General features: G+C 33.7%; 1 protein-coding gene across 3 annotated transcripts in view; it reads right to left on the minus strand.

Annotated features, from left to right (window-relative positions):
* Positions 1-234: 234 nt before the first annotated feature.
* Positions 235-15,479, minus strand: part of Tfec (transcription factor EC) — a 186,993-nt gene continuing 171,748 nt past the window's right edge. For all 3 annotated transcript variants that reach the window (XM_046422522.2, XM_046422524.2, XM_046422525.2), the window contains 3 exons: positions 9,371-9,446; positions 6,266-6,413; positions 235-5,378 (listed from right to left, as the gene is read on the minus strand). In XM_046422522.2, the coding sequence (XP_046278478.1) occupies positions 4,998-5,378; positions 6,266-6,413; positions 9,371-9,446 (605 nt within the window). In that variant the 3' untranslated portion in view covers positions 235-4,997. The remainder of the gene's footprint in view (positions 5,379-6,265; positions 6,414-9,370; positions 9,447-15,479) is intronic.

Raw genomic sequence — 15,479 nt, forward strand, 5'->3', positions numbered from 1 at the left:
GATTCTTGAACTTACTTTGCTTTTAAACTTTAGTAAGTTATATTTTAAAGGAAAATGCAATGTGTAACTTACTGATTTTATAATTCTTTCAGAAGAATAACAGTCTACCCTTTGTTTTGTACATTTTATTTGTTATGTACAACAACATACTTTAAATAATACAAACAAAATTTATTTCTCTGGAAAAAAACAGAATTTTGAAATAAAAAGGTAGTGAAGGAATAGGAGAGGTAGTGATGCAAACACAAAGTCTTTAATTTTATTCTTTAATCCTGTTGTATAATGTAAGAAAAAAAGACATTTTACAGAGGATTTTATCAGCAGAAAACAACAGAAATCATTTGATCATATAACAATACACATACAAATCCCTTACAAGAAGATAAAAAGTTCCCTTTTATGTATAAAGCTGTAGGTAGCAGTATTTTATCCTCAAATTGGTGTGATAGTGGAAGAGGCTTTTTAAAATCAAAATGTTTTCTGAGACTCTTATACACTGAAATTATCTATGAAGCTCACAGGGAAATGCGTGGCCCAGACAACTTTAAGGAAGTCTGATTTTCTTTCCCAATTTTTGAATAGTTTCCTTGTTATTGAATTAAAAATCTTATAAGAACTAAAATATTATGTGTAGAATTGATATAAGACAAAAGCTTAATTTGTTTTCCCCCTGTAACTTGTTTTATGAATAATAATGGCAGGAGGGTCATATGACACATTAGATCATCAGCACACCCAATGATTTTAGTATTTATTAAATAAATATAATGAAATCCCTTTACACACAGTGTATAGAAACTCAAATTGGCTTCTTCTACTTATTGACATTCAGATTACTGGAGGGGCAAAGGTCGTGATCCATGTAGCACATACCAGGCAAGCCATTATCAATATGGAACCAAAATTCAACACTTCAGGTGTTTTCAAGAAACTCAGGTGATTAATCTAATGCTGATTACACAGTGAACGGATTAATTGATTCCAGTTTTATCCATATAATAGATATCAAAAGATCAGTAAATACCAGCATTGTAGAAAATGTTAAAGAATTTATTCAAATTCCTGTCTTCTATTTTGATATATGTAATAGATTATTATTAATTACATTCACCAAGATATGAATGATTGGTGTTGATTAAAAATCTATTGGAAATTTTAGTTGAGACATTTATGTATTTAAATCCCACAGTGCCAGAAAAACAAAAGTATTTTACTGATACCTTGAAGCACAAGAAAATTCCAATATGACTCAGTCAATCCAAATAGAAGAAAAATATATCTTCTTTAAATTTTTGAAATTTAACTTGTTTGATAATGAGATAAATGAGCACACTAAACCAAGAAAATTATTTGTGTCTATTTCTTTAAAATAAGAGCTATTAGGTGTTTTATATACAGTTATGTGAGTGGGGAAAACAGATTTTTAAAAGGAGGGGAGCTACTTCTCAATGTTATTAGCTCATCTCACTATTTATTATTCTCAAACTTTTTTAACCTATATTAAGAAAGCTATAGTCACCGATATGAATGAAAACTGAGGAAATATTGTTGGTATATATGTCCTAAAATTCATATAGAAAAGTTCAAGATGAAAAACTAAATGAAAAAATTATAAACAGATATATCTACTGACAGGAAATCCCCAAGATATTTGGGGATTAGAAAAAGCTGCATAATGAGAATACACTAAAAGGTATACAACATTTTATCATAAATAGAAAAAAGATTTGGCTGGACATTAGTTTGAAAATATAGCGAAAGATAATAAAATTATTTAATATTATCTTACCTAAATAAGAAAATCTGAATTACAATTATGCATTAATCCTTTGAATGAACAAGGCCTGGTTAATTATTAAGAGTCCTGTGATAAAGTGATATTTTTATGAACAAATTGCTTGATAAACAATTTGCCTCTTTTGCTGTTATGAGAAGTCTCATTACTGCAAACGTATTCTAGATATTTATCAGTTTTCCTAAGAGTCTCTCTTGATTCTTAGATACTCAAATTATTTGCTTTTGAATTCTCATTATTTTTACTTTGAAATGTATATTCATCATTTCCAAATGTTATGATTGGATGTGTACAGTATCTAATAATGACAGAGTACAGCTCCACAAATATGTAACATATGGCAAGTATAATTTGTTGAGTAGGGAGGGGATATATGAAATTGGACTACTTTATAAATGAACCAATTAATTAGCAAATAATCTAGTATTTGGTACAAATTTACCATATTATGCAGCTTCAATAGCATTACAACTGGAATAATAATATTAAGATAAGTAGTGTTCCCTGCTCCCTCATTATGTATGACAATAACTACACACCTGTCTCTTCATATATAGTTAAGTAGCTATCGATGAATTTATAGAAATGATGCAGAAATTTTTTATCTGGGATTCAAGAAGACATTCAGGAGGTTCCTAAAACCTTCTGAAGCATGCAATTTATTGTCCTATATTGACAATATACAGATCTACATTTTCTCTGGGGAGATGGTATATATCTTCCACTAGATTCTGAAGGGATTCATATAATGAAAATTTTAAAACTACTGTATAATTAATTTTTAGCCTATTTCCATTGACAGGCACAGTAACACTCTTCACCTTGACTTTAAAAATCCATTACCCATTTTATAATTCCCTGATATCTCATATTTAGAATAGAGCAGCAAATATTAGTCCATCTTCAGATCTCTTGTCAACAGGCTCTACTATCCTGTGCCAAGTCCTTATGTCAGCCCAGATATGAGACATAGGGTCAAGGACAAGTAGAACTTCAAAAGAATGGAAACTGATGTCATAACAGCATCATCAGGTCAAGCCATCTTAGAATATGAAGAAAGGAGAACTGTGAGTAGAAGAACAAAAACCAAGTTCCCTACAATGGTGTGCTTTCCATTGATTCCAAAGCTATAATTTCTCTATAATTTGCAAAGTTGAATGAATTATCAACTCAGATAATACAGTAGACTTTGTTATATAGCTCTACATATTCAATATCCTCTTCAAAATTTATGGAGAAACTATCTAATTGTTCTCTTTCACAAGGAACAGTTTCTATAAACTAAGCTACCTACTTTTAATGACTGTTCTGAGGAATTAATACTTATTTTTCCACATCAATTAAAATTATTTTAATTCTTCAAAATAGGAGCTATTGTTGTGAACTAAGCATGAGGTAATCATTCTACCATAGGATTTCATATTTCCCCATGTATATCAGTGTTAAAATCTCAAATTTTGTGATGACATATTTCCAGGTGAAAAAATAAGACCCTTTCAAAAATTTATTTCAAAGTTTAATATTCTTGATAGATTATGTCTTAGTAAGATTAGCAATATATATTTTAATTTTTGGTTGCTCACTCCTACTAAAAACTTCCATTGCTACATTATCATTTTATTCTCATTTTCAAGGACCCCCACAACCTGTTGCCAATTTCTTTTTCCAGAACTCTCCAACTGAAGGTTAATAGAATGACCAGATCCCTTAATGAATGTCTCATGAAGGTACCTCCACGATATAATCCTTATTTTTATTATTTGGTTGATATTATGTCTATATACCACCTCTCTTTCACCCGACTTATGCCTTTAAAGAGAAGTCAAATTCCATGGCTTCCCTAGACATTGTCATTCATTTTCATTGTATTGAATGTCTCTATGTTACAGCTTATGCTTAGATTTTTATTCTATATGTTTTCTATCCTTTTTTGTTGCCTTTCGTTTTATTTTTAGTTTTATTAATCATTTTAGTTTTATTAATCTTCCCACCCAGTAGTAACATCATCTTCTTCATTTGTTTAATATTTTCCCAGGACCTACTGCAATTCCAAGAATCCCTTTATAAGCTACCTGCTTTTAATGACTGTTCTGAGAAATTAATACTTATTTTTCCACATCAATTAAAATTATTTTAATTCTTCAAAATAGGAGCTATTGTTGTGAACTAAGCATGAGGTAATCATTCTACCATAGGATTTCATATTTCCCCATGTACCAGTAAAATTTTCAATATTTGTTCAATTTAGAACAAAACTGTATCAACCATTAATCTATATCCAACATTGGACATGTTGATAAATGTTAGATACCTCACACAATTTCCTAATAGGGGGACCTTTTATATTTTATATACTGAAATTGATTATTTAAACTCTCTTAAAGAAGAAAACAATTTGAAATGTGATTTGTAATCCTAATTAGATAATCAGAAAAATGAATGAAAATAAAAGAATACGTACTACTTGGTATTGTGTGCATTTGTATGGGTGTCTGGGTGAACTGATAAAATTCTAGACCATGTTCTGGAGGAAATTATTCAACTGGTTCATTTTTATGAACAGACCATGGAGACATAAATATGCAAGAATGCTTTTAGAATTCATGTAATTGAACTAACCAGGAAACAAGGGTCTCATTTTGGTAACCCATGTTTTTGTAAATTTTCTGTAGTTTATTATGGAAAATTCTCATATTTATTATAGTCACTTTTGGGTTATAAGTGACAGATAGTCTATTTTATACTTATTTTCCCTATAAGGTTTGAACTTTAGACAACATAGAAAAAAATAATGACCACAGGACTTGTTGATCTTCATTCTTAGAAACTGATGCTTTGATATGTGACTAGCAAGGAAGTGAACAGCTGAGAGAAGTTTTGTACATTTCAGTCAGTTTGTATATTTCACAGGCTGTTAGTCCCAATACTACCCATCAGCACAGAGCTATTTCTTACGATGTGCCTCTTTCCAGGAAAACAAAATTTAAGTAGCCTCTTTAAAGAAAGAAGAAAATATTTAGTCCTAAATAATTCTTCAACAGCATGTCTTTACTTCCTGTGAATTCTTCTGTTGCTTCTAATCAGCTTTTCACGGGCAACATATTCCTGTCAGGAAAATTAAGCCAAAGCAATACACAGAACACAACTGCATAACTCCAGCACAGACTTGCTTCCCAGGTGATGGATTGAGCTTGTTTATTTCTTAAAACTCATCACCATCCTCTGAGCTAAAGCTACTTCTCCTACTGCTTGCTTTGGAAACTGCAGGTGAAGCAGCAGATAGCAGAGGGTCTGTTCCAAACGGGGATATTGTGTTGTCCAGTAGCATGTCATCCAATCTTTGTTCCTCTTTCAAAGCGGCGCTAAATGATAAGTCTGTGAAGTGTGACAAAGGATCAGAGAAGGCCAGAGCTTGATCGCAGAGCTCAGGGCTTGGCCTCTGAGACAGAGTCAGTTGTTGGGAATAGTCTACTGAATTCTGCTCAGGATGGGTCTGCTGTTTGGTGACATGGGCATCTAAATCAACAGTGCCAAGTGAAGTCAGGGTTGGCAGACCATGAGCTCGCGCTTGTATTTCTAGTTCCTGCAATTTCAAACAAAACTCATTTAAAAATGCCTTTGAAAGTGGGCATAATGCTAGCAAATAAACCAGAAACAAAACAAAAATATTTACAAGCTTTCAAAGCAAAGAGTAATACAGTTACATGTATTTTCCCGAAATAAAGGAATGTGTGGCATTTCTGATACCTGAAAATTAACCCTGGAAAATTACTCAGATTTTTTTAAAAATCTGCTCTCGTTGTTCTCTAAAGGAATTCATGTCATATTATGGTCCCATAGTGGTTCAGACTACAATATAGCCATTTGGAAATAGTAGCAAATCTTCTATTTGTTCTTTCTGATTAATTTCTCACCATAATTCAGGGACATTGCATGGACACAAAGTAAATGCTTTACCTGGCTACAAGCATACTCACATTAAAGAGAGAGAATTATGAAAGCCCCTATTTGGGTATTTGGGGGTCACATGAACAGCTGACATAAACTGATAATTTAAGCTGGTACGTACAACATGCCCTAAGGCAATGATACTGCCATGTTACTAAAAGAATGCAAGGGAGAGGGAAGAATTTAGTATCTAATATTATCTAGAGAAACAAATGTTCTACTTGATTTTTTTTTTGGTGAAATAACATTGTGTAGTTATGAAATGAGCTCTATTTTCTGTGTTTTGTGATTAGTATTGTCATTCATTGTATGCATATTTTAGGTCATCTTGATCCTGGATTTCTAATCAAAACCTAATCGAAAGAAACCAGTTCATGAACTTCTAAAAGGTAATAAAATGATCTTTCAGAAGGAAAAATAACTGTTAATAAGAAAAAAGAATAAATGACACCAATGAATAAAACCGATGACAAGTGAGTCATGTGTTAGCTGCACAGCGCATGGCATCATTTTTATAAAAACCTGAATTCGGAGTAGAAGTCGCCTGTTAGCCTGCTCTAATTTCTTCTGTCTGTGTTCTAACTCCCGGGCTCTTTGTTGTTCTTTTTGTAGCCACTTGATGTACTCCACTGATGCTTTTAGGATGGTTCCTTTGTTCCAGCGCATATCACTGTAGAACGGAGAGATAACCTTTTCACAATTGTGCATGTCAGCAGAATTCATAAGAACTTACAAAATCTTTTACATTAATATGAAATAATGATTTACATGACTATTATTCACTCTTAGATATTATTGCTTCTGAATAGAAATTTTAATAGAATAGTTAAGAAGCCCTTATATAGTAAAATTAATCCCAGAATGAAAATAAGTGTCAAAAGAAAGTAATAAAGTGACTTTTTGTGGGAGAGCTAAATGCAATATCATGATTCTACCATTACAGTTTTTATATTTTTAGTGAAAATTGCTTTTATTATTAACTCTGAGATTAAAATCTATGTGCAGTATTTCTGCATTAATGAACTAGGAAATGTACATTACTGACGACTTAAGCCTAAATTTTTAAAGATCATTCCAAACGTACCAATCTTTTAAAAAAAATTGTTGTAAATGGACACAATACCTTTATTTTGTTTATTTATTTTTATGTGGTGCTGTGGATCGAACCCAGTGCCTCATACAGGTAAGGCAAGTGTTCTACTGCTGAGCCACAACCCCAGCCCCTCAAATGTACCAATCTTTTAACCTACTTCCTAATAAGGATGCTTGTGTTTTTAAGAAAAATAAACAAAATCTCCCCTGAATGTGATCCTCAGGGATTGTGAAACATATCTGAGTTTAGCAACATCACAATGCAATAAGGCAAACTTTCTAAAACTGTTTGGCCAACTTTTCTGCCCAAACAGTATCAAGCTTTTTTTTTTAAAAAAAAAGCTGGATACAGATAGCTATTTTAAAATAAATTTAAGATGAGTAAATGTAGTTAAGCAATACTGCTATTGCATAGAAAATATTTTATTAAAACTTATTTTTAATATAGGAGAAATTTTAGGTATAAAATTATATGACATTATACTCATTTTATTGTCTGAAAGCATATGTCCACAAATGCAATTCTGTATTAGAATAGATACTAATTGTAATTACAAATAAGAATTTATTGCAAATAAGAATGAATTAATTGATAAACATCAATCAAAATGGCTAAAAAACCTTGACAATTTTTCAAATTAGAGGCATGAGATGTTTTGAATAGAGCATAAAGTAAGCATGTAAAGAAGTTTTATATTTTCCTACACATGTTTTTGTTTAAATGCCCCTATTTTTGGTTTATGTGATTATATTGATTATATTCAATATTATATTTATTGAATTATATTGATCTTAATATGTATTTATTAAGAGTCAAAAGTGGGAAAATACAGTTTATAACAGATCTGATCAGAAGGTGTCTCATTGGGAGTCTAGATTAAGGGACAATGTCATTAGCAGTAATGAACTAATGGAAGTTCCATTTTTCTGTCATCAGGTGAGAATCATCTTCTGTGAAATACAACAAACTATTGTGTCTCAAGCTTGGAAATGCTGCATCAGATTTCTAGGGGGACATTCTACTATAGCTATTGGGACTTTCTACTCACAGGGATTTATCTTGTGATGGGATGGATGTGAAGACAGGTTACTTTCAGCATTGTAATGAGAAAGTATCTAACTGAGAAACATAGCAGTCTCATGAACCAAAACCCCAAGCAATGGCAGAAGTCTTATGGATTCTTAGTTTTGTTTCATTTCTTCTCATGGGAAGACAAAATTAAAGGAGGAGGAATAAGAGGAATAAGATGAAAAATATAATGCTAACCAACTTTGAAATTTAAAGTATTGTTTAGTTAGACCTGAAATTGAACCTTCAGACTAGTGATTGGAACACCTAATGAGCCCTTCTTCAATTTGTACCTGATGTCATTTATTAAGTTTTGAAACATTCACTCTATCTAAAGCCATTTGAATGTAAGATACATCTTTCTTTAAAATTTTAAAGTTGTTTTTGCATGTAAAAGGGATTTTTGCCTGTCTCTCCAAGATTTCAAGCATCAGAAAATAAAAAATTTACTATAGTACTCTATAAACATCAGAAAATAAAAATTTTACTATAGTACTCTATAAACAATAAACCTCCATAAAGACAGGACTAAAGAGAGAATGTTGATATTGGTCTTTCAGTTTCTGTAAAATAGTTTTTTTTTAAGAAAATACATTTTTTGGAAGGTGTCAAACTTGAAAGATATTAGGGTCAAATCAGGAAACACCAATGTATAAATTGTGGTAGGGGTTGCCACCAGGCAAAAATATGGAAATGTACAATTTACTGTTATCTTAGGCATGCACTTCACACATTATTAAATTATCCATGTTAATTAGGAAATTTGGATTTAGGGAAAGAGTGTATTCAACTCTCACAAATACCACTTTATCAAACATCATCAAATCTGGAAAAATGCCAGCTTTTGCAGAGGTCATTTTCAAATCATTATTAACTCTGGAAAGCATGTTTTTATATTTTTGTATAAACATTCAAAATTCTAACACAACACTTTGATTAATTATTTCTTGAGACTTGCAAACACAAACAGTGTATTTGATTCTGTGTGTTTGCCAAAAAAACCTGGTCCCATCAATCAACAGGTTTTTACAACTCCATTTTTTACTTTGGGGTCTCCACAAATTGGAGACCTCTGAAGAATCTGACGATTACATTATTAGGTACACATAAATCTTAAGTTGTAAAAGATGCTATAACCATAAACTGAGTATCCCAGTCAGCATCATAAATAGCTCTTCATACCACTAAAACTGCCAGTATTGTTATACTAAGAGACCTAATATGAACTGAGGAGAAATAATTAACTTATTTCCTATGCTCAGAAGGGGAACTCTGGGAACAGAGTAGATGCTTAATAGTGACCACTCTGGACTAGATATATTACAATGGGGGGACAGCAATAGCCTTAGCTTTTCGTAAGCTGCTTAGTTTCCTAATCATCGCTTCTGTCCTCCCTTATCCCCTCCCACCCATTTTGGGGGGGCATTGAAACCATAACATTATTATAGAAATGATTTTAAACTCACGGATCATTAGACTTTGGAATAAGTGTGCCAAGCTCCTTGATTCGGTAATTAATATTATACCTTCTTCTTCTTTCAACTATTAAAGAAGAAATATTATTGATTATTCTCATTAAAACACAGTTCACTTTTGGTTAGCTGTAAACTTTCTTAATAATCTTTTAAAAACAGTGGCAAAAACATCGCCATTCAGTTAAGAGATTGCACTTCTCAATAATAAGAATTCAAATGAATCTTATTCTAAGTTACATTATTAGAATTGAATATATGATTTACAATATTTTAAAAACATTTTTTCTTAAAACAATATTTTCCATTGTTATAATATTTACTCACACACACATACATGACTTTGTTATTTTACATGCACATATTCTGTAAGTTCATCATGGTTGTGATCTTTTGAAGTCACGCACCACACTTGATTCTTCCTGTTTATTTTAATGTGTAACACATGATTGGTGTGTGCTTAGCTAACCAAGACTATCTTGAGGAAGGGGTCATGTCTTCCTTGTTTTTGTATCACTAGAGAACTTGACCTATGTAGGAAGGGCTAAATAAATGTATATTGATTAGACTATCAATTAATTTTCCATTTAAAGTTTTTTTTTTAATTTTTTATTGTTGGCTGTTCAAAACATTACATAGTTCTTGATATATCATATTTCACAATTTGATTCAAGTGGGTTATGAGCTCCCATTTTTACCCCATATACAGATTGCAGAATCACATCAGTTACACATCCATTGATTTACATATTGCCATACTAGTGTCTGTTGTATTCTGCTGCCTTTCCTATCCTCTACTATCCCTCCTCCCCTCCCCTCCCCTCCCCTCCCCTCCCCTCTTCTCTCTCTGCTCCCTCTACTGACATTCGTTTGTCCCCCTTATATTATTTTTCCCCTTCCCCTCACTTCCTCTTGTATGTACTTTTGTATAACTCTGAGGGTCTCCTTCCATTTCCATGCATTTTCCCTTCTCTCTCCCTTTCCCTCCCACCTCTCATCCCTGTTTAATGTTAATCTTCTTCTCATGCTCTTCGACCCTACTCTGTTCTTAGTTACTCTCCTTATATCAAAGAAGACAGTTGGCATTTGTTTTTTAGGGATTGGCTAGCTTCACTTAGCATAATCTGCTCTAATGCCATCCATTTCCCTGTAAATTCTATGATTTTGTCATTTTTTAATGCAGAGTAATACTCCATTGTGTATAAATGCCACATTTTTTTTATCCATTCATCCATTGAAGGGCATCTAGGTTGGTTCCACAGTCTAGCTATTGTGAATTGTGCTGCTATGAACATCGATGTAGCAGTGTCCCTGTAGCATGCTCTTTTTAGGTCTTTAGGGAATAGACCGAGAAGGGGAATAGCTGGGTCAAATGGTGGCTACATTCCCAGCTTTCCAAGAAATCTCCATACTGCTTTCCAAAATGGCTGCACCAATTTGCAGTCCCACCAGCAATGTACAAGTGTACCCTTTTCCCCACATCCTCGCCAGCACTTGTTGTTGTTTGACTTCATAATGGCTGCCAATCTAACTGGAGTGAGATGGTATCTTAGGGTGGTTTTGATTTGCATTTCTCTGACTGCTAGAGATGGTGAGCATTTTTTCATGTACTTGTTGATTGATTGTATGTCCTCCTCTGAGAAGTGTCTGTTCAGGTCCTTGGCCCATTTGTTGATTGGGTTGTTTGTTCTCTTATTGTCTAATTTTTTGAGTTCTTTGTATACTCTGGATATTAGGGCTCTATCTGAAGTGTGAGGAGTAAAGATTTGTTCCCAGGATGTAGGCTCTCTATTTACCTCTCTTATTGTATCTTTTGCTGAGAAAAAACTTTTTAGTTTGAGTAAGTCCCATTTGTTGATTCTAGTTATTAACTTTTGTGCTATGGGTGTCCTATTGAGGAATTTGGAGCCCGACCCCACAGTATGTAGATCGTAGCCAACTTTTTCTTCTATCAGACGGCGTGTCTCTGATTTGATATCAAGCTCCTTGATCCATTTTGAATTAACTTTTGTGCATGGCGAGAGAAAGGGATTCAGTTTCATTTTGTTGCATATGGATTTCCAGTTTTCCCAGCACCATTTGTTGAAGATGCTATCCTTCCTCCATTGCATGCTTTTAGCCCCTTTATCAAATATAAGGTAGTTGTAGTTTTGTGGATTGGTTTCTGTGTCCTCTATTCTGTACCATTGGTCCACCCGCCTGTTTTGGTACCAGTACCATGCTGTTTTTGTTACTATTGCTCTGTAGTATAGTTTGAAGTCTGGTATCGCAATACCGCCTGATTCACACTTCCTGCTTAGCATTGTTTTTGCTATTCTGGGTCTTTTGTTTTTCCATATGAATTTCATGATTGCTTTCTCTATTTCTACAAGAAATGCCATTGGGATTTTGATTGGCATTGCATTAAACCTATAGAGAACTTTTGGTAATATCGCCATTTTGATGATGTTAGTTCTGCCTATCCATGAACAGGGTATATTTTTCCATCTTCTAAGATCTTCTTCTATTTCTCTCTTTAGGGTTCTGCAGTTTTCATTGTATAAGTCTTTCACCTCTTTTGTTAGGTTGATTCCCAAGTATTTTATTTTTTTTGAAGATATTGTGAATGGAGTGGTTGTCCTCATTTCCATTTCAGAGGATTTGTCGCTGATATACAGGAATGCCTTTGATTTATGCCTGTTGATTTTGTATCCTGCCACTTTGCTGAATTCATTTATTAGCTCTAATAGTTTCTTTGTAGACCCTTTTGGGTCTGCTAGGTATAGAATCATGTCATCTGCAAATAGTGATAATTTAAGTTCTTCTTTTCCTATTTTGATGCCTTTAATTTCTTTCATCTGTCTAATTGCTCTGGCCAGTGTTTCGAGAACTATGTTGAACAGAAGTGGTGAGAGAGGGCATCCCTGTCTTGTTCCAGATTTTAGAGGGAATGCCTTCAATTTTTCTCCATTCAGAATGATGCTAGCCTGAGGCTTAGCATAGATTGCTTTTACAATATTGAGGTATGTTCCTGTTATCCCTAGTTTTTCTAGAGTTTTGAACATAAAGGGATGCTGTACTTTGTCAAATGCTTTTTCCGCATCTATCGAGATGATCATATGATTCTTATTTTTAAGTCTATTGATGTGGCGAATAACATTTATTGATTTCCGTATATTGAACCAGCCTTGCATCCCAGGGATGAATCCTACTTGATCATGGTGCACAATTTTTTTGATAAGTTTTTGTATCCGAGTGGCCAGAATTTTATTGAGGATTTTTGCATCTAGGTTCATTAGAGATATTGGTCTGTAGTTTTCTTTCTTTGAAGTGTCTTTGTCTGGTTTGGGTATCAGGGTGATGTTGGCCTCGTAGAATGAATTTGGAAGTTCTCCCTCTTTTTCTATTTCCCGAAGTAGCTTGAAAAGTATTGGTATTAGTTCCTCTTTAAAGGTTTTGTAAAACTCTGCTGTATACCCATCCGGTCCTGGGCTTTTCTTAGTTGGTAGTCTTTTGATGGTTTCTTCTATTTCCTCAATTGATATTGGTCTGTTTAGGTTGTCTATATCCTCCTGACTCAATCTGGGCAGATCATATGACTTAAGAAATTTATCTATGCCTTCACTATCTTCTAATTTATTGGAGTATAAGGATTCAAAATAATTTTTGATTATCTTCTGTATTTCTGAAGTGTCTGTTGTGATATTGCCTCTTTCATCCCGTATGTTAGTAATTTGAGTTCTCTCTCTTCTTCTCTTCGCTAGCATGGCTAAGGGTCTGTCGATTTTGTTTATTTTTTCAAAGAACCAACTTTTAGTTTTGTCAATTTTTTCAATTGTTTCTTTTGTTTCGATTTCATTAATTTCAGCTCTGATTTTAATTATTTCTTGCCTTCTACTTCTTTTGCTGTTGTTTTGCTCTTCTTTTTCAAGGATTTTGAGATGAAGTATGAGATCATTTATTTGTTGGTTTTTTCTTTTTTTAAGGAATGAACTCCAAGCAATGAATTTTCCTCTTAGAACTGCTTTCAATGTGTCCCATAGATTCCGATATGTTGTGTCTGTGTTTTCATTAATCTCTAAGAATTTTTTAATTTCTTCCTTGATGTCTTCTATAACCCATTGATCGTTCAGTAACCTATTGTTCATTCTCCAAGTGATGTATTCTTTTCCCCTCCTTCTTTTATCATTGATTTTCAGTTCCATTCCATTATGATCAGATAGGATGCATGGTATTATCTCTACTCCTTTATATTGTCTAAGAGTTTCCCTGTGACATAATATATGATCTATTTTTGAGAAGGATCCATGTGCTGCTGAGAAAAAAGTGTAACTGCTTGATGTTGGGTGGTATATTCTATATATGTCAATTAAGTCTAGGTTATTAATTGTGTTATTGAGTTCTATAGTTTCCTTATTCAACTTTTGTTTGGAAGATCTGTCCAGTGGTGATAGAGGTGTGTTGAAGTCTCCCATGATTATTGTATGGTGGTCTATTAGACTCTTGAACTTGAGAAGAGTTTGTTTGATGAACATAGCTGCACCATTGTTTGGGGCATATATATTTATGATTGTTATGTCTTGTTGGTGTATGGTTCCCTTGAGCAGTATGTAGTGTCCCTCTTTATCCCTTTTGATTAACTTTGGCTTGAAATCTATTTTATTTGATATGAGTATGGATACTCCTGCTTGTTTCCGAAGTCCATATGAGTGATATGATTTTTCCCAACCTTTCACCTTCAGCCTATGTATGTCTTTTCCTATCAAATGTGTCTCCTGTAGGCAGCATATTGTTGGCTCTTGTTTTGTGATCCATTCTACTAGCCTGTGTCTCTTGATTGGTGAGTTTAAGCCATTAACATTTAGGGTTATTATTGAGATATGGGTTGTTCTTCCAGCCATATTTGTTTATTTATGTTACTAAACATGGTTTGTTTTCCTCTTTGATTATTTTCCCCCCTTTAGTGTCCTACCTCCCACTGTTGGTTTTCATTGTTATTTTCCATTTCCTCTTCCTGTAATGTTTTGCCAAGGATGTTTTGAAGAGATGGTTTTCTAGCTGCAAATTCTTTTAACTTTTGTTTATCGTGGAAGGTTTTAATTTCATCTTCCATCCTGAAGCTTAATTTCGCTGGAAACACAATTCTTGGTTGGAACCCATTTTCTTTCAGTGTTTGAAATATGTTATTCCAGGATCTTCTAGCTTTCAGAGTCTGTGTTGAAAGATCAGCTGTTATCCTGATTGGCTTACCCCTAAATGTGATCTGCTTCCTTTCTCTTGTAGCTTTTAAAATTCTCTCCTTATTCTGTATGTTGGGCATCTTCATTATAATGTGTCTAGGTGTGGGTCTCTTATGATTTTGCACATTCGGCGTCCTGTAGGCTTCTAGGATTTGGGGTTCTGTCTCATTCTTCAAGTCTGGGAAGTTTTCTCGTATTATTTCATTGAATAGATTGCTCATTCCTTTGGTTTGAAACTCTGTCCCTTCCTGTATCCCAATGACTCTTAAATTTGGTCTCTTGATGTTATCCCATATTTCTTGGATGTTCTGCTCATGGTTTCTTAACAGTCTTGCTGTGCTGTCTATGTTCTTTTCAAGTTGAAATACTTTATCTTCATTGTCTGATGTTCTGTCTTCTAAGTGTTCTACTCTGCTGGTAGTATTCTCAATTGAGTTTTTAAGTTGGCTTATTGCTTCCTGCATTTCTAGGATTTCTGTTTGTTTGTTTTTTATAACCTCTATTTCCCTGTATAGTTGATCTTTTGCTTCTTGGATTTGTTTATGTAATTCATTGTTGAAGTGATCTTTCATTGTCTGATTTTGCTGTCTGATGTCTTCCTTGAGACTCCAGATCATCTGAAGCATGTATATCCTGAATTCTTTATCTGACATTCCATCTGATGCAGCTATTACCTCTTCTAACGTTGAGTTGACCTGCAATGCTTGTGGTCCTTTCTTTCCTTGTCTCTTCATACTGTTCGCGTTCCTTTCTACTTGGTGAAACTGTTGTGCTATTGAATTTTCCCCCTATATATTTATATTGGTCTTGTATAGTTGCAAAGTCTCCCTCGCAGGCGCGGGCGGCGGCTCTGTTCCTCTGCGGGCCGCTAGGCTTGTTCTGTC

This window comes from Marmota monax, unplaced genomic scaffold, assembly GCF_021218885.2.
Source record: "Marmota monax isolate L192 unplaced genomic scaffold, Marmota_monax_Labrador192_F-V1.1 WCK01_AAM20220418_F8-fsc00027, whole genome shotgun sequence".
NCBI classification, from domain to species: Eukaryota; Metazoa; Chordata; class Mammalia; order Rodentia; family Sciuridae; genus Marmota; species Marmota monax.